Here is a 26642-nt window from a genome sequence, read left to right on the forward strand (position 1 = left end):
AAGAGTCATCCCCAGAGAGCCTCTTTTGCTGCTCAGATGTGACCTCTCTCTCTAAGCCAATTCAGCAAGTGAACTCACTGCCTTCCCCCCTACATGGGACATGACTCTCAAGGGTGTAAATCTCCCTGGAAATGTGGGACAGAACTCCTGGGATGAGCTGTGACCCTGCATCATGGGATTGAGAAGTCCTTCTTGACCAAAAGGGAGAAGAGAAAAATGAGACAAAATAAATTTTCAGTGGCTGAGAGATTTCAAACAGAGTTGAGAAGTCATCCTGGAGGTTATTCTAGATATCTCATTTTAGTTTATAGTGTATTGGAGTGGCTGGAGGGAAGTACCTGAAACTCTTGAGATGTATTCCAGTAGCCTTGACTCTTGAAGGTGACTGTAAAACAATATAGCTTTTATAATATAACTGTGTGACTGTGAATACCTTGTGACTGATGCTTCTTTTATCCAGGGTATGGATAGATGAGTAAAAAAAAAGATAGAAAATCAATAAATATTAGTGGGGATAGGGAATAAAGTAAATTGGATAGGTTGAAAGACAGGTGGTCAATGTGAGGGAGGGGTGAGGGGTATGGGATGTATGAGTTTTTTTCTTTTCTTTTTCTGGAGTAATGTGAATATTCTAAAAATGATCATGATGATGAATACACAACTATGTGATAATATGTGAGTCATTGATTTCACATCATGTATGGACTGTATGTGTGTAAAGAGTTGCGAATAAAAATAGTTATTAAAAAAAAAAGAACACTGCACCCACTGATGGTCACCTAGTGGAAATGTCATGGACCACACCAGACCTGACTTTTAAAGAGAAGCTGGAAATACTGTTTCAGGGGGGAAGCCTCCTGATTTCATCCCATTGATCTTGCTTTTCTTTATGCTTTTACCATATGTGACCATATTGCTAAGCACTTGAGTTATATTTGCCTATTTGTGGTTTGTATCAATGAAATTTTATTGTATGTTTAAAAAAACTATGTGAAATCTGTTATAACCTGTATATGTTAGAGATATAATCTTTCTCTTCTCCACCCCATCTTGGAAATGCCACTTTTTATCATACTGTAAATTCTTGTGAACTATTGGGTCTGTACCTCATAGCTGCTGCTAAAAAAATGGAAAATAACACGAGTTGGAGAGGATGCTAATAGGAATACTCATTCATTGCTCATGGCAGTGTAAAATGGTGCAGACAGTGTGAAGACAGTTTGGCAGTTTCTCAGAAAGCTAAGTATAAAACTACCATAAAACCCAAGAATCCCACACTAGATACATACTCAGAAAAACTGAGAGCAGAAACTGATATTTGCACATGATGTTCACAGCAGCATTATTCACAATTGTGAAAAGATGGAATCAACCCAAGTGCCCATCAAATGATGAATGGATAAATAAAATGTGGCATATACATACAATGGACTACTATTCAGCCATAAAAAGGAATGAAGTCCTGATATATGTAACAACTAGGATGAACCTTGAAGGCATAATTTTGAGTGAAATAAGCCAGACATGAAAAGACAAATAGTGTATGATCTCACACATTTGAAATAATTAGAATAAGCAAACTTATAGAGTCAGAATCTAGTACATACTTACCAGGGGATGAGGTGAAGGTAGGGAATGGGAAGTTAAGGCTTAAAATGTACAGTGTTCCTATGTGGAATGATGGAAATATTTTGGTAGTGGATAGGGGTGATGGTATCACAATAATGTGAACGCACTGAAACATATATCTGAATATTAAAAAAGGAAATGTTACATTGTTTACATGGTTACAGAATAAATTTTTTAAAGAAATCTATGGAACTACATTACACAAACAGTGAATTCTAAGTTAGCTCATGGGCTTTAATTAATAGTACAATCATAAAACTATGCTATCATCCTTTGTAACAAATGTTCCACAAGAAATGCAAGGTGTTGGTGATGGGTGTTGTATGGGAATCTTTTAATATACACATGATTGTCTTGTAAATCCACAAGCTCTCTCATAAAGAAAAACAAACAAGAGGAGATGGGGTCAGATCTGGAGGAGAACAAGAATTATGTATAAGCACCTGTCTCAGATGAGGTTTTGGGATGTGTCTAGGGAAGGCGATGATGATTACTTCCAGCAAGGTTAAGGCAGTTGCTTCTGCCAGCCTAGGGGGGTACAGGAGAATCTGGGGTTCAAGATATGTCAGAATAGCAATTTCCCCATTTGAAGAAGGCCTGATGTTCTCGCAAGCAGTGAGGACAACCAATTCAATAGGCTGAGCCCTCATATGAACAAACCCAAAGATTGAGCTACCTTTTGTTTTTCCTTTTAAAACATCAGACTAATTGTACTCATTATCTTCTGTCACCAGAAGGCTAACATTTCAAAAGAGAAGAAAATGTGGAAGAAGAGGAAGAAGAAAAAAAAATCAAGTATATTTGTTTGTTTGCTTGCTTCAGATAACCCAAACTTACAGTAATTAAAAAAAAAAAGTATTCGGGGGCTAAAAATAACATATATTTCTCTCTGGGCTGACTTATACTTTACTGGAGTTGGGAAAACATGTGGTGAAACACCTGAACAAATACATGCGCTGTGTAATCTATTTAGGTGGTGAGAAGAGAAAATCTGCTTGATACTGGAGTGAAAAACCCAAAACACAGCAAGGAGATGCATTTGTGTATATTTTAAACATAGGAAGGACTATTCTTCCATGGCCCTGAAGTTGAAAAACAAATTTGAAACATCTATTACAAACACCCATTCTTAAATATGAAGTTTCTATAGGATACATTATTTGTATCTTACTAATGGACAAATATTCCAAACTTCTATGAATACATGTCACTTTCAAAAGAAAAAATGCATATAATGTATTTTTGCTTTAAAAAATAGGTTATAGGAAAAAGGAAAACATTTCTTGTCTAAATGAAAGTTCAGAGATGCTTAACAAATACCTAAACACAGATAAAAAGAGGCACGTATTAGGTTTAGAAAGCTCATAAACCACAATATTCAAATTCAAAATTGTATATGCTGTTATTGTATCTAAAATACTTGTTTTACTTTTCCCCTATATAATAAATAGGTTATGGTTTATACCTGAACCCTTGATGCAGTGATTGAGTCACTTGTAAAATCAGGATAATCGAAAATACATCAGATTGGGTTTTTAAAAATAGTTTTATACATATTTATAAAACTATTTTACATTATTTATAAATAAACAAGTCTATATAATTTTAAATGTCTTTCTTATGCGAAACTGACAGGTTATTATCTATCAAATTAATTAGTTAGTTGCTATTGAAAAATTTAAAAAATAATTTCTAAGTTTATCTAAAGTGCCTAACACTGTGCCACCAAGGTAAGCAGTTATTAATGAAGTCTTAATAGATGTGGCTCACCCATTCAAGAAGGATGGCAAATGACCAGGAATTTAGGAAAATGTACACTAAGATACATATGGTGTCATTTGTAAAAGTCAATATTTACCTTAGACCAGCTTTCGCTTTAGATAAAGAATACATTTAATAAACAGTTGTTTAAAAATCTTTAACTAGCATTGGTGAGTACAGAAATAAGAGCTGTGTATACAACGTTTAATGGAACCAATATGAATTTGAACTCAACTCCTTCATTTAAGTTATAAACAGTTTTATAACAGTACTTTATTAAGGCATAATTTACATATGATAAAATCACAAACCTTAAACATACAGCCTGAGGAATGTTGACAAATATATGGAACTAAATAATCACCATCCAGATGAAGGAACAGAACATTTTCGTCACCCCAGAAAAATCTCTCAAGCTCCTTTTCTAAGTAATTAGAATCCCCTATCTCTACCCAAAGTAACTGCTGTTCTGGTATATATTATCATAGCCTAGCATTGCCTGTAACTGACTTTGACAGAAAAATAATCATAAAAATAATCATACAGTATATTATGTCTGGCATCTCTTACTCAACATAATGTGTTTGAGGTGCATCTATGCTGTTGCATGTATCAATAGACTGTTCTTTTTTATTTGAATAATATTCCACTGTCTGACTATATTGAAGTTCATCCATTCTCCTGTGGCTGGAAATTTGATTATTTAGTTTTGTGTTATTATAAAGCTGCTACGAATGTTCACTTCTTTTAGGTATATACCTAAAATTGAAACTTCTGAATCATAACGTAGGTATGTGTTCAACTTTATGAGAGGAGAATTTCTATTTTTAAAGGAATTTAGGAAAATGCGTTTTTGAGCAAATTAAAATTGTTTGAAAAAAAATCAAGTTTTGCTAGTAAAGAAGAGGAGTTAGGCAGGTAACTAGGTATCTCTGCTATAAGTAAAAAGGAATCATTTTGTGCAAGATTGCCAGCCTCTGAGTTAAAAGAAGGCTGGAGAAGGACCAGATTTGAGAAGTTCATAGATGATCTACAAGATTGCTTCAAGCTCTGAAATACTGTATTATATCACAAAACTCGAAAATTCCAGACCAGGACTGTTTGGTGCTTACAAAATAAAATGGAGACAATTATGACATTTTGTTTGATAGCATTAAACATTTTTCATTTATTTGTAAATGAAAGCAGAGTTCACTGTCTGAATTCAAGACTACTTCATTTTATCTCCTTCTACAGAATAAAAATAGTCACAAGACAGGAAAACAGTTGGATAAATAACCCTTGCATCTTAGTGAAGTCTTAATAGATGTAGATCACTCATTCAACTCAAAAAGGTCACTGTTTTCTACTCATTTCAAGAATTCCCAGTAAATACCTACTGTATACTGCATGAAGTTTAAAAATGTGTAAATCATATATTACAGTCTCCGGAAGCTGAAAGAAGGACCTTGGTTTATAGAGTCAGGGATATTTGTGGTGATGCTGATGTAAAGCAGAAGGTAGAAGCCATAGATACGATGGCTCCTAGCTATTGGATTCTGAGAAACATTTTGACTTTATAGATAAAATCAAGTATAAACTTTTATTTTCTCGTTAATTCATAACCACAGAGATACTATATTTTCAGTGACATCTATGAAAATATTTGTGGTTGAAATGTGTTCATGCTGTCTTGAAGGAGATTGGTGCTTACTCCTGATTTACTTTAAAGGGCATAGAGAAGAAATGATGTGGTTATCTACCATATTCCTATACATCAGGTTTCTCTATTAACCACAGGTCTGATTCTGGCTGTTTCCATTCTTCTCCAAGAAACGTGTTAAAACGGAAAGGCCTGAAGTATTCCAGACGATGGCTAAAAGCAAAGAAAAAGAAGGCAGGAATTGAAATGAATTATGCATTTGTGAAACAGTTGTCCTGAAGGTCTATTTATTTTGTCACATATGTGATAAGACAACATTCTATTTTAAGAAATATCACACAAGCAAAATGTATTCTATATGCACAATTTTCTCACAGTTCTCAGCTCTGAAAACATTCACCTACATCTCAAAGCACTCTCCTTTCAAAGAGTGGGAAACTGCAAAGTTTCCCCACAGCTAAAGGGAGAAATAAAAATCAATGCTCAAACCTGCCTCATTCTATCTAAGTTTAAACAAATCATATATTTTTTCAGATGTTTTTATATTCTGGGGTTTTTTTTTACATTTAATATAATGTATAATAGTCACAATCTTCTAAAAAATGTCGGCTCCACAGATCAGAGGATAGAATTCATATTTCCCTCTTTTGTCAAAGCAAGGGAGATGATAATAAAAGAGTGTTAATACTAGTTCTTTTCTTTCCAGAAAGACCATTTAACTGTTACGGAACTTTCCCTTGAAGCTAAATGATGAAAGAAAAGCTTACCTAATACCCTGAATTTGGAACTCAGCTTTGTAGGAGATCCATCTGCCCTGGCTTGGTCCTGGTCACTGGGATAATCGTACTTCCACCCAGGGTAAAGCATGGATGGAGAATCTGAATACAGGCAGGCACTAACCCCTGAATAGTCACAGAGACACACCATCTTGTTATGGGGGGTCATGAGGCAGTTGCATCTAGAATCCTGCCCCATTTTGCCCACCTGACCAGGCTGAACTAGTTTTAGAGTCACAACTGTCAATCCCAGATTAAGTGGTTAAGGAGACAATAGTAAAGAGGAAACAGAAGGCTAGCTAGAAAGAATTTGGACTATGAAGAAAAGCAAAGGGAAAAGGCAAAAGTGTATCACAGAGAATAATGGAATAGACTAGAAGAGATGAAGGCAAAACACAGTGAAGTAAGAGAATGACAGGAAGGAGAAAATCTAACAAGGAGAGGAAGGCTAGTATACTACTTTCAGAGGGTAACATCCAGATTACCATGCTACAGTGCGCACCCGGATGTCTCTCTTAGGCTATCCTAAACATTTAGACTCACCAAACCATTGTAGATCACAGTAAGCATGCTTAGGGAGACAGTAAGTATGCTTAGAGAGATATAGGGCAAGAATCACAGCTTGCCACAGGACAGCATCTGGCTTTCGTCCCCACAAGAAAATCCCTGCTGGAGTTCATGAAACATTCAGTGGCTGCCCAGGTGCTATGTTTCTCCCTATGTGACAGCTTCAGGTACAAGGAGACAAGACTCAAATTGGGAAGTTACAGGAGATATCTTGGCTTAAATGCCTGACGCCCCAAAGAATGTTATTACATTCTTGTAATAACTTCATAGGTGTTGCTTCCAGGTCCCCTTATGGACCATGACTGCTAAAAGGAAGCCAAACCCAGAGTATGTTAAGCAGATAATCAAAAAGTATTGGCAAAGTCCCTTGAGGGATGGGAGAAAAAATATGGAACTATTAAACTTTACCATCAGGGAATCCCTGATATTGTATCAAACTTCAGGGACACCCAAATCAATAGACCAATCCCTTAACCTTGAGGCTTACTCTTGTGAAGCTTAAGTAGGTAGTGGAGAAGCTTAGCCTCCCTATAGGTTACTTCTGGAGGACCTTTTTTGTTGCTCAGATGTGGCCTCACTCTCTCTAAGCACAACTCTGCAAATGAAAACATTGCCCTCCCCCATATGTGGGCCATAACACCCAGGGGTGAAAGTCTCCCTGGTGGCATGGGAGATGACTCCCAGGGATAAGTCTGGTCCTGGCACTGTGGGATCAATAACTCCATACTGACCAAAAGAGGGAAAAGAAGTATTGCTAATAAAGTATTGGTGGCAAAGAGAGTTCAAATAGAGTCGAGAGGCTACAAGCTTCAGTTAGACATTGCTACCTATCATAACCTGCCAAACCTCCACCAGGACCATTCCAGCCAATCCTAAAGAACACCTAGGGCAATATATAATATTCCACAAGGGTTCCATGCACTACAGTAACTTTCCAGAAACCTACAACCTCCAGATGGGTCCAGATGGGTTGACCAGATAAATCCTGAAACCTGGAGGGCCCAGTCTCTCCAGAACATCAGATAGTTCCATCTCCCTACCCCATATTATTGACAGACCCTTCCAACACGAAAAAGTTAGAATGGCCATAGCCCAAATGCCCCTAAAGAGAGGGATAGAAAGATCAACGGTGACGGTAGAGCTATACAGAGAAGACAGGATTTAACAAATGAATATGAATGCTGAATCATTAAATTCACATCTCTTTTAGTCTCCAGTATCTTAGAGCAGGTAAAAACTTAAAATTGAGGAATTGTAACCCATGCCAAACTCTGAATCTGTTCTACAACTCATTGTGCGGTGCTTTGAAATTTATTGCTTTTTTGTATGTTATTTTTTTACAAAAAAAGAATAAAAACGTCAACTTTGATGATAAAAAAATACTTGTTCCTTCTAGCCTCCTACATTCTGGAGCAGTTAGAAGGAAAAATCTGAGAGGACTGTATGGTAGCTCATGAAAAACTCTGGGATCTGTGCTGTAACTACTGGTTGAAGAGTGCTTTGAAAACTGTTGCTTTTTTCTTTCTTTGCTTTGTATATATGTTATATTAGACAATTTTAAAAGTTAAAAAAAAAAAAAAAGGAAGCCCAAAATTATGCTCTCCCCATCAGGTATTTATAGTTCATTGGTAATTTCTTTTGATTCAGATGCAGCTTATCAATCAGGGGTCATTATACCATAAGCAATGGTGCCTATAAAAGTACTTGACATTTTTATCCTTATGACATTAGCAGAAGAAAGAGACAGAAGAAGGTCAGATTCTCCTGCTGCTGGGGAAAGGACTTATTAACCCTTTGCTCACACCAGGAAACACGGATGGCTCTAGCCATTTAACTCCGAAGAGGATCATAAAAAAATCTGGGACCATCACTCTATTATTTTTTATTTTTTTGCATGGGCAGGCACCAAGAATTGAATCTGGGTCTCCAGTATGGTAGGCGAGAATACTCGCCACTGAGCCACTATAGCACTGCCCCCATCCTTCTATTATTGCAGCAGTCATTAAGCAATATTTTTCTCATACTATTATGGAAATATGAAAGCTATTCTGACAGTAGTGAGGAACACTATGTCAGTTCTATCAAGTATTAATTGAGGACCATGAGGGGTTCTAGGACCATACTAGGTGCTTGTATACTTATGCCTCTCTTTTCTATTTATTTTTTAGTCTGTTTTTAGATAGAAAAATCTCCTACTGCTCTACTAAGAATTCATTTCCCCCAAAACTCTTAGAATTAGAACACAACTTCATTTATTTTTTACTTACAAATCAGGTTTTTGTCCTTGTTGCAGTTCATGTTGAGGTACAGGGTAAAGAGCTTCATAACTTCTTTTATCTTTTGATCCATGAATTGCAAATGAATTGAATTTTGTCACATTTGGTGGAAAATAATGCCAAGGAAGATATGCTTTGCCTTCCCATTTTGTCTCTCCTCTGGACACGTTGAAAGATAGAGCAAGCTCTTGCTATCAGAAACAACATGTAAAATATGAAAGATAAATTCAGACATACTTTACATATATACATATACATACAAAACACTTGTACACTTAAGGATTTTGTCTCATAATTTTATTTACTTACTTTCCACACATTTCTTCTTCCAGAGAGTAATAGCACCAAATGTTGTCCATGGCTGGCAAAATCAAAATTTCTCATCAGTGTTTGAAAGAAAGAAACACTTATTTTCTTCACCATCTTTCATATCTGGAACTAAATTTCCAAATAATAAAAGATGCAATATGATTATTGCCTACTTGGAGGGAAGGCCAGAGTGTTCAATTACTTAGAAGAGACATCTTTGGGTGTATAATTTTCCAGAGAATGGAATCTATTTGTGACAACTGCAGTTCAATGCATAAAGCTATATATGCCTTCCATACTGCTAAATGAGAAATTATACAAAATACTTCATGGTTAGATAATGCAAAGTATGAAAAAAGGGCAGAAGGATATTTTATAGTTTATAACAAAACCAGTTTCAAAAACCAAAGTGCCCAAGGGGAAACCTGGCACCAATTGCCAAGTCTGAATCTAACAACTTCACTAAAAGTTACCTCTGTAAGAAAATTACCTTGCAGCTCATTTGAAAAGTAAAAAATATAAAACATAGATTGTTTAGACTAGTCAACAGGCTGAAGATTTTAATTTGTCTCTATTTTCTCATACAACTATCCTCAACCTGTCTGTCTCTTGCGTTTTCCTGCTTTCTATCCTTAGTTCAGAAAATGATGTCACATTTTCAAAAAGAAGCACAATACATCCTCAAAAAGGAAATTCTAATAGTAGTGCATAACTGGGATTAGCCAGGTCATTAAGAATCAGAAGACTGAAAAGTAATTACATGAAGTAATTTACTTTCTCCAAAAAATAATAAATCTAAACATTTCTACACAGGTAGTCTTCTGTGGGTTTTTCAGGGAGGATTTCCTTCAATAGACTACTCTAACAGAAGAAAACTTCTTTTCCATTTTTTTTTATTGTGAAAAGTAACATATATACAAAAATGCAATACATTTCAAAGAAGACCACAACAGTAAGTTATAGAACAAATTTCAGAGTGTGATATGAGTTACAGTTCCAAAATTTTAGGTTTTTCCTTCTAGCTGCTCCAAGATACTGGAGAAATATCAATATAATGATTCAGCAATCATACTCATTTGTTAAATCCTATATTCTCAGTTATAACTCTCTTCTCCTTTGACCTTTCTCCCAATCTTTGGGGTTATTTGGGCTATGCCCATTCTAACTTTTCCTTGTTGGAAAGGGCTGTCAATAACATGGGATGGGGGATGGAACTATTTGATGTTATGGAGAGGCTGACCCCTTTGGGTTTCAGGAGTTATCTGGCCTAGGAACCCATCTGGAACTTGCAGGTTTCTGGCAAGTTAACATAGTGGATGGAACCTGTATAGAATCTCAGATAGAGTGCTAGGTATTCTTTATGGTAGGCAGGAATGGTTCTGGTTGGGGTTTGGCAAACCATGATAAACAGCAATATCTAGCTGAAGCTTAAGAGTAGCCTCCAGAATAGCCTCTCAACTGTTTGAACTGTCTCAGCTACATATACCTTATTTGTTATAATTCTTCTCCCCCTTTTGGTCAGGAAGGCATTGTGGACTCCATGGCACCTGGGCCAGGCTCATCCTTGGAAGTCATATTCCATGTTGCCAGGGAGACTTTCACCCCAGGATGTCATGCCCCACATAAGGGGAAGGGTAACGATTTTACTCACAGAACTGGGCTTAGAGAGAGAGAGAGAAGCCACATCCGAGCAACAAAAGAGGTCCTCTGGAAGTAACTCTTGGGCATAACTATAGGTAGGCTAAGCTTCTCTGGTACATAAATAAACTTCACAAGAGCAAGCTTCAAGATCAAGGTGTGGGCCTACTGACCTGAGAGTCCCTCATGTTTGAGACAACATAAGGGGTTTCCCCTATGGTAAAGTTTAATACTTTCATATTTTTTCTTCCATTCCTCAAGGGATTTTGCCAATACTCAACATACTCTGGGATGTATCCAGGCATTATACCAAGCTATACAGAACTAGAAGCCTTCATTCTCATTCTGGACTCCATATGATTGGGTTGTTCAACTGATCTACCCAGACAGGTTGAGTTAGCTACGTAAAATTTAAGCTTTGGCCAAAATAAACGTCTCTTCCATTGGTTTCACAGAGTAGGTGATGTTCTAAAATATAGATAATGTCCTCATCACCCTTGTATTCTGATTTACCTTAGTCCTGACCTAATCAGCTTCATTCTTATCTCTAACTGAAGCCTGATCTCTCTTTCAATTTCCTTAACATTTGTTGAATGTGGCGATGGTGACTTTCAGACCTGCAGAACTCCTACTCTGAGTCTTAGGGGTCACATACACCCAAAGTTTTATAGGCCCTCAATATCTAGAAATACCAATTATAGTTCCAGACTAAATGTGACTGTTATAAGAGCTTACAATCTAGACTCCAATTTTCTTCTAAGTATTTTCTAAATTAGACCATATTTGCTCTTCTGTTTCTGGCTTATTTTGCATCACAGACTGTCCTCCAGGTTCATTCACATCATTGCATGCCTCACGACTTTGTTCCTTTCTGTAGCAGCACAATATTCAATCATGTGTATACACCACAGTTCACCATTCTACTTACCAGTTGGTGTATTCTTTAGCTACCTCTGTACATTGGGCATCATGTATAATGTCCAAAGTCAATAGTCCATGTCTCACATTATCGTCTCTTAGTGGTATAATCATCAAGACTCTCAATTTTAAACAATTATCATTGCTCCCAAGAGAAAAATAACCGATAAACACACACTCATCAAATAGAAAATCCAAACCTTCCCTTAACTCTTGTCCTGCCCGTCAATTATTTACCCCTGGTATTGTTGTGGTACTGTTGAAGTCTTTGTGTTAAACATAGCCCATAGGTGACAGTAGTTTTGCCCTTATAGCTTGATATTATAAACTCTTTATATAAGATTCATACCTTTGAAGCAGTTCATGCAAGAACTTATTTACATTTGTAGTGTTAATTGGTGGGATACATGGGTCTATGTAACTCCTGTCAATCATGTTCCCCTTTAATATGAGAATATTACTTACAGACCCACTATGAATTGCCTTCATTTCTACCCATTTTCTTCTCTTCAGGTTCAACCTCATTAGCTAACCGCTTACCCATTTCTAGAATCCATGTATCTCAATGTCCCCTATGTTCTGTATTATAAGCATCTGAATTTACCTTTACCAGGGTCATAAAACAAAATCATAGATATCATCCTTTTGTGTTTGGCTTATTTCAATCAGCATTATGTCCTCAAGGTTCATCCATGTTCTCATAGGCTTCAGAACCTCATTTCATCTTATTGCCACAGTGTTCCATTGTGCGCACATACCACATTTTGTCTATCCACTCATCTGTTGATGGGCACTTGAATTGTTTCTATCTTTTGGAAACTGCGAATAATGCTGCTATGACCATTGGCGTGCAAATGTCTGTGTCGCTGCTTTCAGCTCTTCCTAAGTATATACCAAGTAGTGGTATTGCCAGATCATAGGGCAATTTGATATTTAGTTTTCTAAGGAACTGCCAAATTGTCTTCCATAGTGGCTGTACCATTATACATTCCCATCAGCAGTGCATAAGCATGTCAGTTTCCACATCCTGTCCTACATTTGTAGCTTCCTGTTTAATAGCAGCCATTCTTGAAGGTGTGAGGTGGTATTTCATTGTATTCTTGATCTGCATTTCTCTTATTGCTAATGAAAATGAGCAACTCTTCATGTGCATTTAAGCCATCTGTATTTGCTCTTTGGAAAAATGTCTATTCGTATCTTTAGTCCATTTTATAATTGGGTTTGTTCTTTTGTATTTTAATCGTATAATTTCTTTTTTTTTTTAATTAACTCACAGAAAAAAGAAATTAACCCAACATTTAGAAATCATACCATTCTACATATGCAATCAGTAATTCTTAACATCATCACATAGATGCATGATCATCGTTTCTTAGTACATTTGTATCGGTTTAGAAGAACTAGCAACACAACAGAAAAAGATATAGAATGCTAATATAGAGAAAAGAAATACAAGTAATAATAATAGTAAAAAAAAAAAAAAACCTATAGCTCAGATGCAGCTTTATTCAGTGTTTTAAAATGATTACTTTACAATTAGGTATTACTGTGCTGTCCATTTTTGAGTTTTTGTATCTAGTCCTGTTGCACAGTCTGTATCCCTTCAGCTCCAATTACCCATTATCTTACCCTGTTTCTAACTCCTGCTGGACTCTGTTACCAATGACATATTCCAAGTTTATTCTCTAATGTCCGTTCACATCAGTGGGACCATACAGTATTTGTCCTTTAGTTTTTGGCTAGACTCACTCAGCATAATGTTCTCTAGGTCCATCCATGTTATTACACGCTTCATAAGTTTATCCTGTCTTAAAGCTGCATAATATTCCATCGTATGTATATACCACAGATTGTTTAGCCACTCGTCTGTTGATGGATATTTTGGCTGCTTCCATCTCTTTGCAATTGTAAATAACGCTGCTATAAACATTGGTGTGCAAATGTTCGTTTGTGTCTTTGCCCTTAAGTCCTTTGAGTAGATACCCAGCAATGGTATTGCTGGGTTGTATGGCAATTCTATATTCAGCTTTTTGAGGAACCGCCAAACTGCCTTCCACAGTGGTTGCACCATTTGACATTCCCACCAACAGTGGATAAGTGTGCCTCTTTCTCCGCATCCTCTCCAGCACTTGTCATTTTCTGTTTTGTTGATAATGGCCATTCTGGTGGGTGTGAGATGATATCTCATTGTGGTTTTGATTTGCATTTCTCTAATGGCCAGGGACATTGAGCATCTCTTCATGTGCCTTTTGGCCATTTGTATTTCCTCTTCTGGTAGGTGTCTGTTCAAGTCTTTTTCCCATTTTGTAATTGGGTTGGCTGCCTTTTTTTGTTGAGTTGAACAATCTCTTTATAAATTCTGGATACTAGACCTTTATCTCATATGTCATTTCCAAATATTATCTCCCATTGTGTAGGCTGTCTTTCTACTTTCTTGATGAAGTTCTTTGATGCACAAAAGTGTTTAATTTTGAGGAGCTCCCATTTATTTATTTATTTCTTCAGTGCTCTTGCTTTAGGTTTAAGGTCCATAAAACCGCCTCCAATTGTAAGTTTCATAAGATATCTCCCTACATTTTCCTCTAATTGTTTTATGGTCTTAGACCTAATGTTTAGATCTTTGATCCATTTTGAGTTAACTTTTGTATAGGTTGTGAGATATGGGTCTTCTTTCATTCTTTTGCATATGGATATCCAGTTCTCTAGGCACCATTTATTGAAGAGACTGTTCTGTCTCAGGTGAGTTGGCTTGACTGCCTTATCAAAGATCAAATGTCCATAGATGAGAGGGTCTATATCTGAGCACTCTATTCGATTCCATTGGTTGATATATCTATCTTTATGCCAATACCATGCTGTTTTGACCACTGTGGCTTCATAATATGCCTTAAAGTCAGGCAGCGCGAGACCTCCAGCTTCGTTTTTTTTCCTCAAGATGTTTTTAGCAATTCGGGGCACCCTGCCCTTCCAGATAAATTTGCTTATTGGTTTTTCTATTTCTGAAAAATAAGTTGTTGGGATTTTGATTGGTATTGCATTGAATCTGTAAATCAATTTAGGTAGGATTGACATCTTAACTATATTTAGTCTTCCAATCCATGAACACGGTATGCCCTTCCATCTATTTAGGTCTTCTGTGGTTTCTTTTAACAGTTTTTTGTAGTTTTCTTTGTATAGGTTTTTTGTCTCTTTAGTTAAATTTATTCCTAGGTATTTTATTCTTTTAGTTGCAATTGTAAATGGGATTCGTTTCTTGATTTCCCCCTCAGCTTGTTCATTACTAATATATAGAAATGTTACAGATTTTTGAATGTTGATCTTGTAACCTGCTACTTTGCTGTACTCATTTATTAGCTCTAGTAGTTTTGTTGTGGATTTTTCCGGGTTTTCGACGTATAGTATCATATCGTCTGCAAACAGTGATACTTTTACTTCTTCCTTTCCAATTTTGATGCCTTGTATTTCTTTTTCTTGTCTAATTGCTCTGGCTAGAACCTCCAACACAATGTTGAATAATAGTGGTGATAGTGGACATTCTTGTCTTGTTCCTGATCTTAGGGGGAAAGTTTTCCATTTTTCCCCATTGAGGATGATATTAGCTATGGGTTTTTCATATATTCCCTCTATCATTTTAAGGAAGTTCCCTTGAATTCCTATCTTTTGAAGTGTTTTCAACAGGAAAGGATGTTGAATCTTGTCAAATGCCTTCTCTGCATCAATTGAGATGATCATGTGATTTTTCTGCTTTGATTTGTTGATATGGTGTATTACATTAATTGTTTTTCTTATGTTGAACCATCCTTACATACCTGGGATGAATCCTACTTGGTCATGATGTATAATTCTTTTAATGTGTTGTTGGATACGATTTGCTAGAATTTTATTGAGGATTTTTGCATCTATATTCATTAGCAAGATTAGTCTGTAGTTTTCTTTTTTTGTAATATCTTTGCCTGATTTTGGTATGAGGGTGATGTTGGCTTCATAGAATGAATTAGGTAGTTTCCCCTCCACTTCGATTTTTTTGAAGAGTTTGAGGAGAGTTGGTACTAATTCTTTCTGGAATGTTTGATAGAATTCACATGTGAAGCCGTCTGGACCTGGACTTTTCTTTTTAGGAAGCTTTTGAATGACTAATTCAATTTCTTTACTTGTGATTGGTTTGTTGAGGTCATCTATTTCTTCTTGAGTCAAAGTTGGTTGTTCATGTCTTTCCAGGAACCCATCCATTTCATCTAAATTGTTGCATTTATTAGCGTAAAGTTGTTCATAGTATCCTGTTATTACCTCCTTTATTTCTGTGAGGTCAGTAGTTATGTCTCCTCTTCCATTTCTGATCTTATTTATTTGCATCCTCTCTCTTCTTCTTTTTGTCAATCTTGATAAGGGCCCATCAATCTTATTGATTTTATCATAGAACCAACTTCTGGCCTTATTGATTTTCTCTATTGTTTTCATGTTTTCAATTTTATTTATTTCTGCTCTAATCTTTGTTATTTCTTTCCTTTTGTTTGCTTTGGGATTAGTTTGCTGTTCTTTCTCCACTTCTTACAAGTGGACAGTTAATTCTTGCATTTTGCCTTTTCTTCTTTTCTGATATAGGCATTTAGGGCAATAAATTTCCCTCTTAGCACTGCCTTTGCTGTGTCCCATAAGTTTTGATATGTTGTGTTTTCACTTTCATTCGCCTCGAGGTATTTACTAATTTTCTTGCAATTTCTTGTTTGACACACTTGTTGTTTAAGAGAGTGTTGTTGAGCCTCCACGTATTTGTGAATTTTCTGGCATTCTGCCTATTATTGATTTCCAACTTCATTCCTTTACGATCCGAGAAAGTGTTGTGTATGATTTCAATCTTTTTAAATTTGTTAAGACTTGCTTTGTGACCCAGCATATGGTCTATCTTTGAGAATGATCCATGAGCACTTGAGAAAAACGTGTATCCTGCTGTTGTGGGATGTAATGTCCTATAAATGTCTGTTAAGTCTAGCTCATTTATAGTAATATTCAGATTCTCTGTTTCTTTATTGATCCTCTGTCTAGATGTTCTGTCCATTGATGAGAGTGGTGAATTGAAGTCTCCAACTATTATAGCATATGTGTCTATTTTCCTTTTCAGTGTTTGCAGTGTATTCCTCACGTATTTTGGGGCATTCTGGTTCGGTGCATAAATATTTATGATTGTTATGTCTTCTTGTTTAATTGTTCCTTTTATTAGTATATAGTGTCCTTCTTTGCCTCTTTTAACTGTTTTACATTTGAAATCTAATTTGTTGGATATTAGAATAGCTACTCCTGCTCTTTTCTGGTTGTTATTTGCATGAAATATCTTTTCCCAACCTTTCACTTTCAACCTATGTTTATCTTTGGGTCTAAGATGTGTTTCCTGTAGACAGCATAAAGAAGGATCCTGTTTTTTAATCCATTCTGCCAGTCTATGTCTTTTGATTGGGGAATTCAGTCCATTAACATTTAGTGTTATTACTGTTTGGATAATATTTTCCTCTACCATTTTGCCTTTTGTATTATATATATCATATCTGACTTTCCTTCTTTCTACACTCTTCTCCATACCTCTCTCTTCTGTCTTTTCATATCTGACTCTAGTGGTCCCTTTAGTATTTCTTGCAGAGCTGGTCTCTTGGTCACAAATTCTCTCAGTGACTTTTTATCTGAAAATGTTTTAATTTCTCCCCCATTTTTGAAGGACAATTTTGCTGGATATAGGAGTCTTGGTTGGCAGTTTTTCTCTTTTAGTAATTTAAATATATCATCCCACTGTCTTCTAGCTTCCATGGTTTCTGCTGAGAAATCTACACATAGTCTTATTGGGTTTCCCTTGTATGTGATGGATTGTTTTTCTCTTGCTGCTTTCAAGATCCTCTCTTTCTCTTTGACCTCTGACATTCTAATTAGTAAGTGTCTTGGAGAATGCCTATTTGGGTCTAATCTCTTTGGGGTGCACTGCACTTCTTGGATCTGTAATTTTAGGTCTTTCATAAGAGTTGGGAAATTTTCAGTGATAATTTATTCCATTAGTTTTTCTCCTCCTTTTCCTTTCTCTTCTCCTTCTGGGACACCCACAACATGTATATTTGTGTGGTTCATATTGTCCTTGAGTTCCCTGATACCCTGTTCAAATTTTTCCATTCTTTTCCTGATAGTTTGTGTTTCTTTTTGGAATTCAGATGTTCATCCTCCAAATCACTAATTCTATCTTCTGTCTCTTTAAATCTATCATTGTAGGTATCCATTATTTTTTCCATCTTTTCTACTTTATCCTTCACTTCCATAAGCTCTGTGATTTGTTTTTTCAGTTTTTCTATTTCTTCTTTTTATTCAGCCCATGTCTTCTTCATTTCCTCCCTCAATTTATCGATTTCGTTTTTGAAGAGGTTTTCCATTTCTGTTCGTATATTCAGCATTAGTTGTCTCAGCTCCTGTATCTCATTTGAACTATTGGTTTGTTCCTTTGACTGGGCCGTATTTTCAAGTTTCTAAGCGTGATCCGTTATCTTCTGCTGGTGTCTGGGTATTTAGTCAGATTTCCCTGGGTGTTGGACCCAACAGGTTGAAAGATTTTTCTGTGAAATCTCTGGGTTCTGTTTTTCTTATCCTGCCCAGTAGGTGATGCTCGTGGCACACGTTTGTCTGCGGGTCCCACTAGTAAAAGGTGCTGTGGGTCCTTTAACTTTGGAAAACTCTCGCCGTGGGGGAGGTTTGCTAGCCGAAGCGGCTTGGAAGAGTACCAGCCGGCCCGGGGGTCCGAACGCAGGTAGGGTCACCAGCCGCCGCAGCCCGGGAGAGCGCCCGTCTGAATTTCCTAGTTGGCCCGGGGCGCCATGCGTGGCAGGAGGGCACCAGCCGTCGCAGCCCGGGAGAGTGCACCGTTCCCAGCCGGACCAGGGAGTCACGTGTTTGGAAGGGACCCCCCGGTAATCGTTCTCCGCGGTTGGGGATTTCCGATCCAATTCTCTCAGTTGGTCCAGGGGGCCTCGCGTGGTGGGGGCGCCAGCCGCTGCGGCTTGAGGGGACCGCCTGCCCAATTCTGCCAGCTGGCCCGGGAAGGAGGAAGGGAGGAACTCCGGCCGCTTGCCACCCCCCCGGGAAAGCCCACGACCCTCGGCGATCTCACCGGAGCTGGTTCTCCCAGACAGTCAGCCATTCCAGGATGGGGTACGCTGTCTTTCTGATCTCTGTCGTGGCTCTGGGAGCTGTTCTGTATCGTTTCTACTCCCCTAGTAGCTGTTCTGGAGGAGGAAAGGTGAGGGTGGCAAGGCTGTCGAGGACGGTGGCGGAGGAGCCGGTGAAGGCGGAAGAGGGCATGATGGTGGTTGGAGAGCCGCTGGAGTAGGAGAAGAAAGGGAAGGATAAGATGGCGGATGGAGAGCCGTCGGAGCAGAAGGGGAAAGAGAAGGGCAAGATGGCGGCACGAGCGCCGCCGGCGGAGAAGGTGGCGGGAGTGCCGGCAGAGAAAGAGGAAGAGGAAGACTGAATGGCGGCAGGAGCGCCGCCGGTGGAGAACGAGGAAGAGGAGGGCTAGATGGCGGCGGGAGCACTGGCGGAGAAGGGGGAAGAGGAGTGCTAGATGGTGGTGGGAGCGCTGGTGGAGAAAGGGGGAGAGGAGGGCTTGATGACGGCGGGAGCGCCGCCGGCAGAGAAAGAGGAAGAGGAGGGCTAGATGGTGGTGGGAGCGCTGGCAGAGAAAGAGGGAGAGGAGGGCTGGATGGCAGCGGGAGCGCCGCCTGTGGACTTGTATAATTTCTTAATGTATATAAGATACTAAACCTTTATCTGATATATAATTTCCAAATATTTTCTCCCTTGAGTTGGCTGTCTCTTCTCCTTTTTGACAAAGTGTTTTGAGGCATAAAAACATAAGCTCCCATTTATCTATTTTCCTTTTGTTGTTTGTGCTTTGGGTATAAAGTTTTGGGTATAAAGCCACCTATTACTAGGTCTTGAAGATGTTTCCTTATATTTTCTTTTAGGAGCTTTATGGTACTGATTCTTGCATTTAGGTTTTTGATCTTTGAGTTTATATTTGTATAGTGTATAAGATAAGGGTCCTCTTTCATTCTTTTAGCTATTGATATCCAATTCTCCCATGCTCATTTATTGAAAAGACTATTTTGTGCCAGTTCAGTGGACTTGGAGGCCTTGTCAAAGATCAATTGACCATAGATTTGGTGATCTATTTCTGCACTCTCGATTAGATTCCATTAGACAATATTTCTATCTTTGTGCCAGTACCATGTTCTTTTGAACACTGGGGTCTTTAACTTTTTCCATTTTTAGTAAGAGCAAAAGTCCTCTATTTTCATTGTTACTGGGTAGCCTTAAAGAATATACTAGAAGGAGTTAAAATTCTTACAAATTGAAATATTATTTATGTAGCTTTCTCAGAGGTGAATTCTTCCAGGTTATAGACAAGAGTCAACTGTTTGAAGCAAAACTATGATTCTTGATTATGCATCTGTCCTAATGATGCATATGACACCAAATTGCTCTGTGGAGTTTCTTATTTATTAACTTTATATACAATGATTACTGTGTCATTTCTGAAAAAAAAGAGTATCTAATTATGATTCTGTTCATCCAGTGTTAAGTCTCTACTTTCTGAAAAAAATCTATCATCCAATAAAATTAATCCAAGAATCAAACCTTAAAATTCTAGCAGACTCAAGTTCTTTAGTTCTTTTAAACAAGTTATAAATCTATTTGCCTTATTTTTCTCACCTGTATGGTGAAAATAAGTACACAATAATTGAAATGTTCTTACCTCACATGACATGACAATTTATAAGAACTAATCATATTTTTCAATAAAAGATTCTGTCACATTAGTTGAAAGGTGACCACAAAGATATACAAGTCTTCTTAAAAAGATTAAGTGTGAACAGCTAGATTTTTCACATTACAGTTGGCAAAAAATCAACTAAGAGAAGATGAAAGAATATCTAATATCTCATTTAAGGCTTTTTTTTTTCACGTGGACAGGCAACCAACCCGGGTCTCTGGCATGGCAGGTAAGAACTCTGCCACTGAGCCATCGTGGCTCACCCTAAGATCTAATTTAAAATCAATTGTTGGGGATTCACTGTTCAGCCTACCCAGGGACAAAAATTACTGGTGCATTTAGATACTATGAGACATTTAAAGGGCATTTAAAACTAATTATGGCAATATAAAGAAATACTTCATTATTAGATAGTTTACTAGTTTAAAATTTGCTATAATTTAGATGAAAGATATAGACATAAGTTTACTTCTCAACATCTACAGGAAAGAAATATTTGTCAAGCAGGTAAAATGAGCTCTCAACAGAATGTTTAAACTTAAAGAGAGCACAAGAGTCATACTTTTAATGAGTAATTTATATTTTTATATCTGGTACTGAATGCTAAGTAACACAGTATACACTCAATAAATAAATGATGAATAAAGAAAGGAATACATAACTACATGATACATAGAGATGAAGTTTAATATAGTCATTTAAAAATCTCTCAAAAGAGACATTTTCATGAACAATTTCAATTCCCTATAACTATATGTATCACTTTATAATAATATTATTAATATATAATATTGCAAACATAAAGTAGAGAATAAATAATGAGGGAAGAATATTTGTCTTACAATGATTTTTATTTTGGCAATAAAATTTCTTTTCAAATTTATTAGAAAAACAACTCACTTAGTGAACTCAAAATACTATCAACACAATAATATTTTCAAACATTTAATTATGTTTGCACTAAATATATGCAGCTTTCTTGAAAATAAGGATTTACATAACAGATTAATTTAGATTAGCATTCCCCCTACTTAACTGAAATTTATGAGCTTTCACTACGACCATATGATATATAACTAGAAAAATTTGTTCAAACTATGTTGCAAAGATTAAGGAAAAAATATTTGATACTTACGGACAAAGTTCAACTTCTAAATACTGCTCAGTTATGTCATTCAAGAAAAATGCTTCTACAACTTTTGAAAACAGAGATATAATATAATGAGAAATTTAATTTTGCTTCAATACTAAGTAATTTGTTTATTATTCCTTCAGAATATAAAATTAATTAATTAATTATTTTAAATTTTCAGTTCTATCCCCAACAAGAAAATGAGCAAAGGTAATAAATAGATTTTGCCCCAAAACAGAAATATACAGGAAATAAATTACAATCAAAATTTTCCTTAACAGAATGTCATACATTAAAAAAGATAACAAAGTTTGGTGCTGGTAAGACTGTAAAGAAATCAACATTGTCACATTGTCACATAGATAGACTTTAAGCTAGCTGTCTTCTAGGAATTTACTCTCAGGAAATAATCAAACAAGAAAAAGAAGTTAAGTATAATGTTGTTCATCAAAGTATTGCACAAAAACTGGAAATGAAATTATGGAACATGGAATGGACTATTATGCAGCCATTAAAATTAAAGATATAAATATTTAGTGACATGGGAAGATATCCATGATATTTGATGAACAGGCTGCAAAACAGTAATCAAATGTACATGAAATAAGAATGTACATGTGTGCCTGTGTTTAGATGTCTGTAAAAGGTATATGAAAACTAGTTATCTCTGTCTGGTGAAATGCAGATAGGTGATATCTTCTTTCTTCTTCATAATTCCTAGAATTTTCTGAGCTTGTGTTGTCTTTAACATCATTTGATCATGAAAATAACATGCACTTCTTGTAAAAATTGAAACGTAAAAATATTTGAAGTAAAATATCAGTCCCTTACTTCCTGCTTTAACCTAAAACCTGCAAAAGCATTTCTAATTCTACCTTTTCTGTATAGATTAAAAAAAAATAAACATGGAACCATATTTTCTTGTCATTTATTTTTACAAAAAAAACTTTCCACAAATTAATACCTTATTCTTTCTAATGACTGCTAAGTAATTTTTATTGAATATCACTATAACTTAATTATCTAATCCCTTATTGACAGACATTTAGGTCGTTTCCAATTTTTCATGTTATTATTATTTTTTTGCATGGCAGGCACCAGGAAATGAACCTGGATCTCCGGTATGGCTGGCAAGAATTCTGCCACTGAGCCACCGTCACACCATCCTCATGTTATTTTTATAATAATAAAATAGCTAAGATATAGACATAATTCCTTCAATAATTGAGAGTGATTCTTGTTTTCTAAATCTTTTACCTAAACAAATGGGAATGTCTTCTGATCTCTATTTTTCATCATCACCTTATACACATTTTTGTAGTTTCTCTATGTTAAGTACTGCATCAGATGTTGGGAGTAATTGACTGGCTTGCAATCTATTCAACACACTAAAATGGATAATTTTAATTTAAAGATAGAGTGTTAAATGGGGTGCTATTTATGAGAAATGGTCTTGAGTCAAGAGGCTTTCAATCAAGCTAGCTTTCTTGAGACTAGGAAAGGAAAACACATCTACCTCCAAAAGCTGGTTTAGGGAAGGTTTCCTGGAGAAAATTCTATCTAAGCTCCACCTTGAAAGATTATCTGGAGCTGGGTGAAGAATGATGGAAAGGGCACTGTTGACAGAGGGAAAGGCCTATTCAGAGGTGCACAATTAGAAAATACTATGGCTTGTTTAAAAAACTACAGGCAGTTCTTTCAACAAAGGAAGAACTGGTGATGCTGCAGAAAAATAAGGGACCAGAAGCAGGAAAATCTTGTATTCAGAGCACATAAAGAAGGATAAAACTTGTCCTGAGAGGACAGTGAGCCGGAGAAGTTTTTAAGTAGCTGCATGGCAAGTTTAAATTTTCATTTTAGATAGATCACTCTGGCTTCTAAGTGAAAGATGGACTTAAAGACAAAAAGACTAATTGGAGGCTCTACCCTAAGCCAGGTTAGAGAGGATGAAGGCCTAACCTATAATAGGGATGTGGGGATGAAGAGGAGGGACCAAATCAGACAAATACTTAGGACGCAAAACTGATAGGACTTAGTAAGTAAATCCAAATAAGGAGAGTAAGGGAGAGGATATCTTAGAAAGAGCTCACATTTCTAGATTTGGTGGTGTGATGCATTGCTACAGTTGCTGATTGAGACTGGGCAGTTATGGAAAGCAGCAGCTTTAAGAGAGAAGTATATGAGATGAGTTTAAGACTTGTTTAGCCTGGTGCTTGTAGTACCTCCAAGTAAATAAGTCACACTGGTGTAAATACAGTTGGTGCATACCAGTTAAGAAGTAAGGAATAGAAATGTAGATTTGGGGGTCAGCAGCATGCAGGAAGTAGTTAAAACAAAAACTGCCCCTGAAAGTACCCAGGGAAAGAAGAGTAGTCTCAAGAAAGCTAGCTAGATTGAAAGTCTCTTGACTCAAGACCATTCATTCCTTTCGGGAAAAAGGTTAAACATAAACACAGGCAGAAAAATGAAAATTAAAAGCAGATAATCATCAATTTGGGTGGGACATATAAAAAATCACTACTGAACCGATAATGTGGATTAAAATTTAATGTAAATATTTAACTCAAACATGAAATTGGCTTGAAGAATTAGAAATAAAGACAGACAGAGAGAAAGAAAGAAAGAAAAGGAGATATTTGCAAAATAAAGGCAGCTAATGCCCATTTGGTTTATATAATCACAAGTGATGACTGTATTCTGTTATATACAGAAAAATTATTTTTGTTAATAATTAGTTTCTGCTCCAGTGAGATTCCATTTGATATCTATGGAAAAACTGGGGATTTAAATCTCCAAAAGAGGCAAACCATGAATAAAACTGCTTTATTTGTGAAAAAAAATGGCACAAATAAATTAATTTTAGTAATAATAAATGAAAATAAAGTTCAAATTATAAGCTTCATTTTCTGATAAGTTATAAAATCCAAGGTGGGGGCTACAAGGGAAGACGATGGAATATGGAGCTCCAGGACTCAGTCCTTCCACCAAAACAACTATTAAACATGCAGGAATTCTCAGAAACAACTATTCTGAAACTCCAGAAGCCAGAAGAACAATGCACAGAATCCAGGAAAGAGCATGAGGAAGAGGCTGATATATTACAGTAAAGTACAGTAAAGTGCTCTCTCCATGTGGCAAAAATAGAAATAAGAAGACAGTCACTATGGTACAATGCAAAAAATCAAATACATATAAAAGTAGGCATTAATGGAAGTGAGGGAAAGAAAAAGGGCACAAGACTTGCAAAGGCTGAATAGCAAAATGACAGAAGAAAGTCCTGGATTATCCACAGTGACTTAATGTAAATGGATTAAACTCTCCAATCAAAAGGCAGAGACTGACAGAATGGATAAAAATGCATGACCCAACTATATGCTATCTGTAAGAGACTCCCTTTACATTCAAAGACACAATTAGGTTGAATGGAAGGAAGGAAAAAAATATAACATGCAAGTAGTAATCAAAAGAGAGCCTCAGAGGCTATACCATTATTGAATAAAATAGATTTTAAGTTAAAAATAGTTAAGAGGGACAAAGATGGTCGTTACATACTGATAAAGAGGACAATTCAACAGGAAAATGTAACAATTATAAATATATATGCACTTAAGAGCAGAGCCCCAAAATATATGAAGTAAATACTGACAGACTTAAAGGGAGAAATTGATGGTTTCATATTAATAGTAGAAGCCTTTAATACCCCACTCTCAACAATGGATAGAACACCTAGTCAGAAGATCAGTAAGGAAGTAGAAGACTTGAATGGCACTATAAACCAAGCAGACTAACAGACACATATTGAACACTTCACCCAACAAAAAGAGAATACACATTCTTCTCAGGTGCACATGGATCATTCTTCAGGATATTCTATATGTTCAGTTCCAAAACAAGACTCAATAAATTAAAAAATATTGACATCACAGAATGTATATTCTCTGACCACAATGGAATAAAACTAGTAATCAATAAAAGAAGGAGAAATGAAAAATTCACAAATATGTGGGAATTAAACAACATGCTCTTAAACAAACAGTTGAAGGAAAATCAGGATATATCTTGAGGTGAATAAAAATGAAAATACAACATACCAAAACTCACTGGATGCAGCAAAGGAACCGCTAAGAGGGAGATTTATAGCTCTAAATGTTTACATTAAAACAGAAAAAGACTTCAAATCAGAGATCTAATCTCAAAAGTGGAGGAACTAGAAAAAGAAAAGCGCGAACTAAACAAAAAGGAAGCAGAAGGTAAGAAATAACAAAGATTAAAGCTGAGATAAATGAAAGAGAAAACAAAATACAAAAGAGAGAATCAACTGAAGCAAAAGTTGGTTCTTTGAAATGATCAATAAAATTGAAAAAAACTTGAGCTAGAATGACAAGGGAGAAAAGAGAGAGGATACAAAGAATGAATATCAGAAATGAAAAAGGGGATATTACTACTAATACTGCTGGCATAAAAAGGATAATAAGAGGATACTATGAACAACTGTATGCCAATACATTTTTACATGAAAGGAAAAAATTCTTAAAAGCACACAACCTACATAACTCAAGGAGAAATAGAAGTTCTTAACAAATTAATTACTAGTAAAGAGACTGAATCAGTAGCTTAAAATTTCCCAACAAAGAAAAATCCATGACCAGAAGGCTTTATAGCAGAATTCTACCAAATACTAAAAGAAGACTTAACTCCAATCCTATTCAAACTCTTCCAAATAATTGAAGAGGGAACACTTCCTAATTCATTCTACAAGGCCAATGTCACCCTTATATCAAAGCGAGATAAAGATACTGTAAGAAAGGAAAAGTGCAGACCTATATCTCTTATGAATATAGGTGTAAAAAATCCTCAATAAAATACTAACAAACTGAATTATGCAGCATGTTAAAAGAATTATGCAACTGGGAACTGTATAATTATATAATTGATCAAGCGAACTGTATAATTATATATTTGAACCAATATGTAAGATTGGTTCAGCATAAGAAAATCAATAAAAATAATACATCACATTAACAAAACGAAGGGAAAAAACATGATCATCTCAACTGATGCAGAAAAGGCATTTGAAAAATCAGCACCCTTTCATGGTAAAAACACTTAGAACACTAGGAATAAAAGTAAACGTTCTCAACATGATAAAAGGACATATGTGAAAATCCGACAGCTAACATTCTACTTAGTGGTG

General features: G+C 36.2%; 1 protein-coding gene across 4 annotated transcripts in view; it reads right to left on the reverse strand.

Moving 5' to 3' along the window:
* Positions 1-3335: 3335 nt before the first annotated feature.
* LOC143666328 (UPF0462 protein C4orf33-like) overlaps positions 3336-26642 on the reverse strand; it is a 40057-nt gene continuing 16750 nt past the window's right edge. For 2 of the 4 annotated variants that reach the window (XM_077140027.1, XM_077140028.1), the window contains exons 3-6: positions 21452-21512; positions 8961-9012; positions 8643-8842; positions 3337-5245 (exon numbers count right to left, since the gene is read on the reverse strand). In XM_077140027.1, the coding sequence (XP_076996142.1) occupies positions 5140-5245; positions 8643-8842; positions 8961-9012; positions 21452-21512 (419 nt within the window). In that variant the 3' untranslated portion in view covers positions 3337-5139. Of the gene's footprint in view, positions 5246-5799; positions 5935-8642; positions 8843-8960; positions 9013-21451; positions 21513-26642 lie in introns of all 4 variants that reach the window. The other 2 variants (XR_013167533.1, XM_077140030.1) reach the window with 2 other exon arrangements.

Source organism: Tamandua tetradactyla, chromosome 22 (assembly GCF_023851605.1).
Source record: "Tamandua tetradactyla isolate mTamTet1 chromosome 22, mTamTet1.pri, whole genome shotgun sequence".
Classification (NCBI taxonomy): Eukaryota; Metazoa; Chordata; class Mammalia; order Pilosa; family Myrmecophagidae; genus Tamandua; species Tamandua tetradactyla.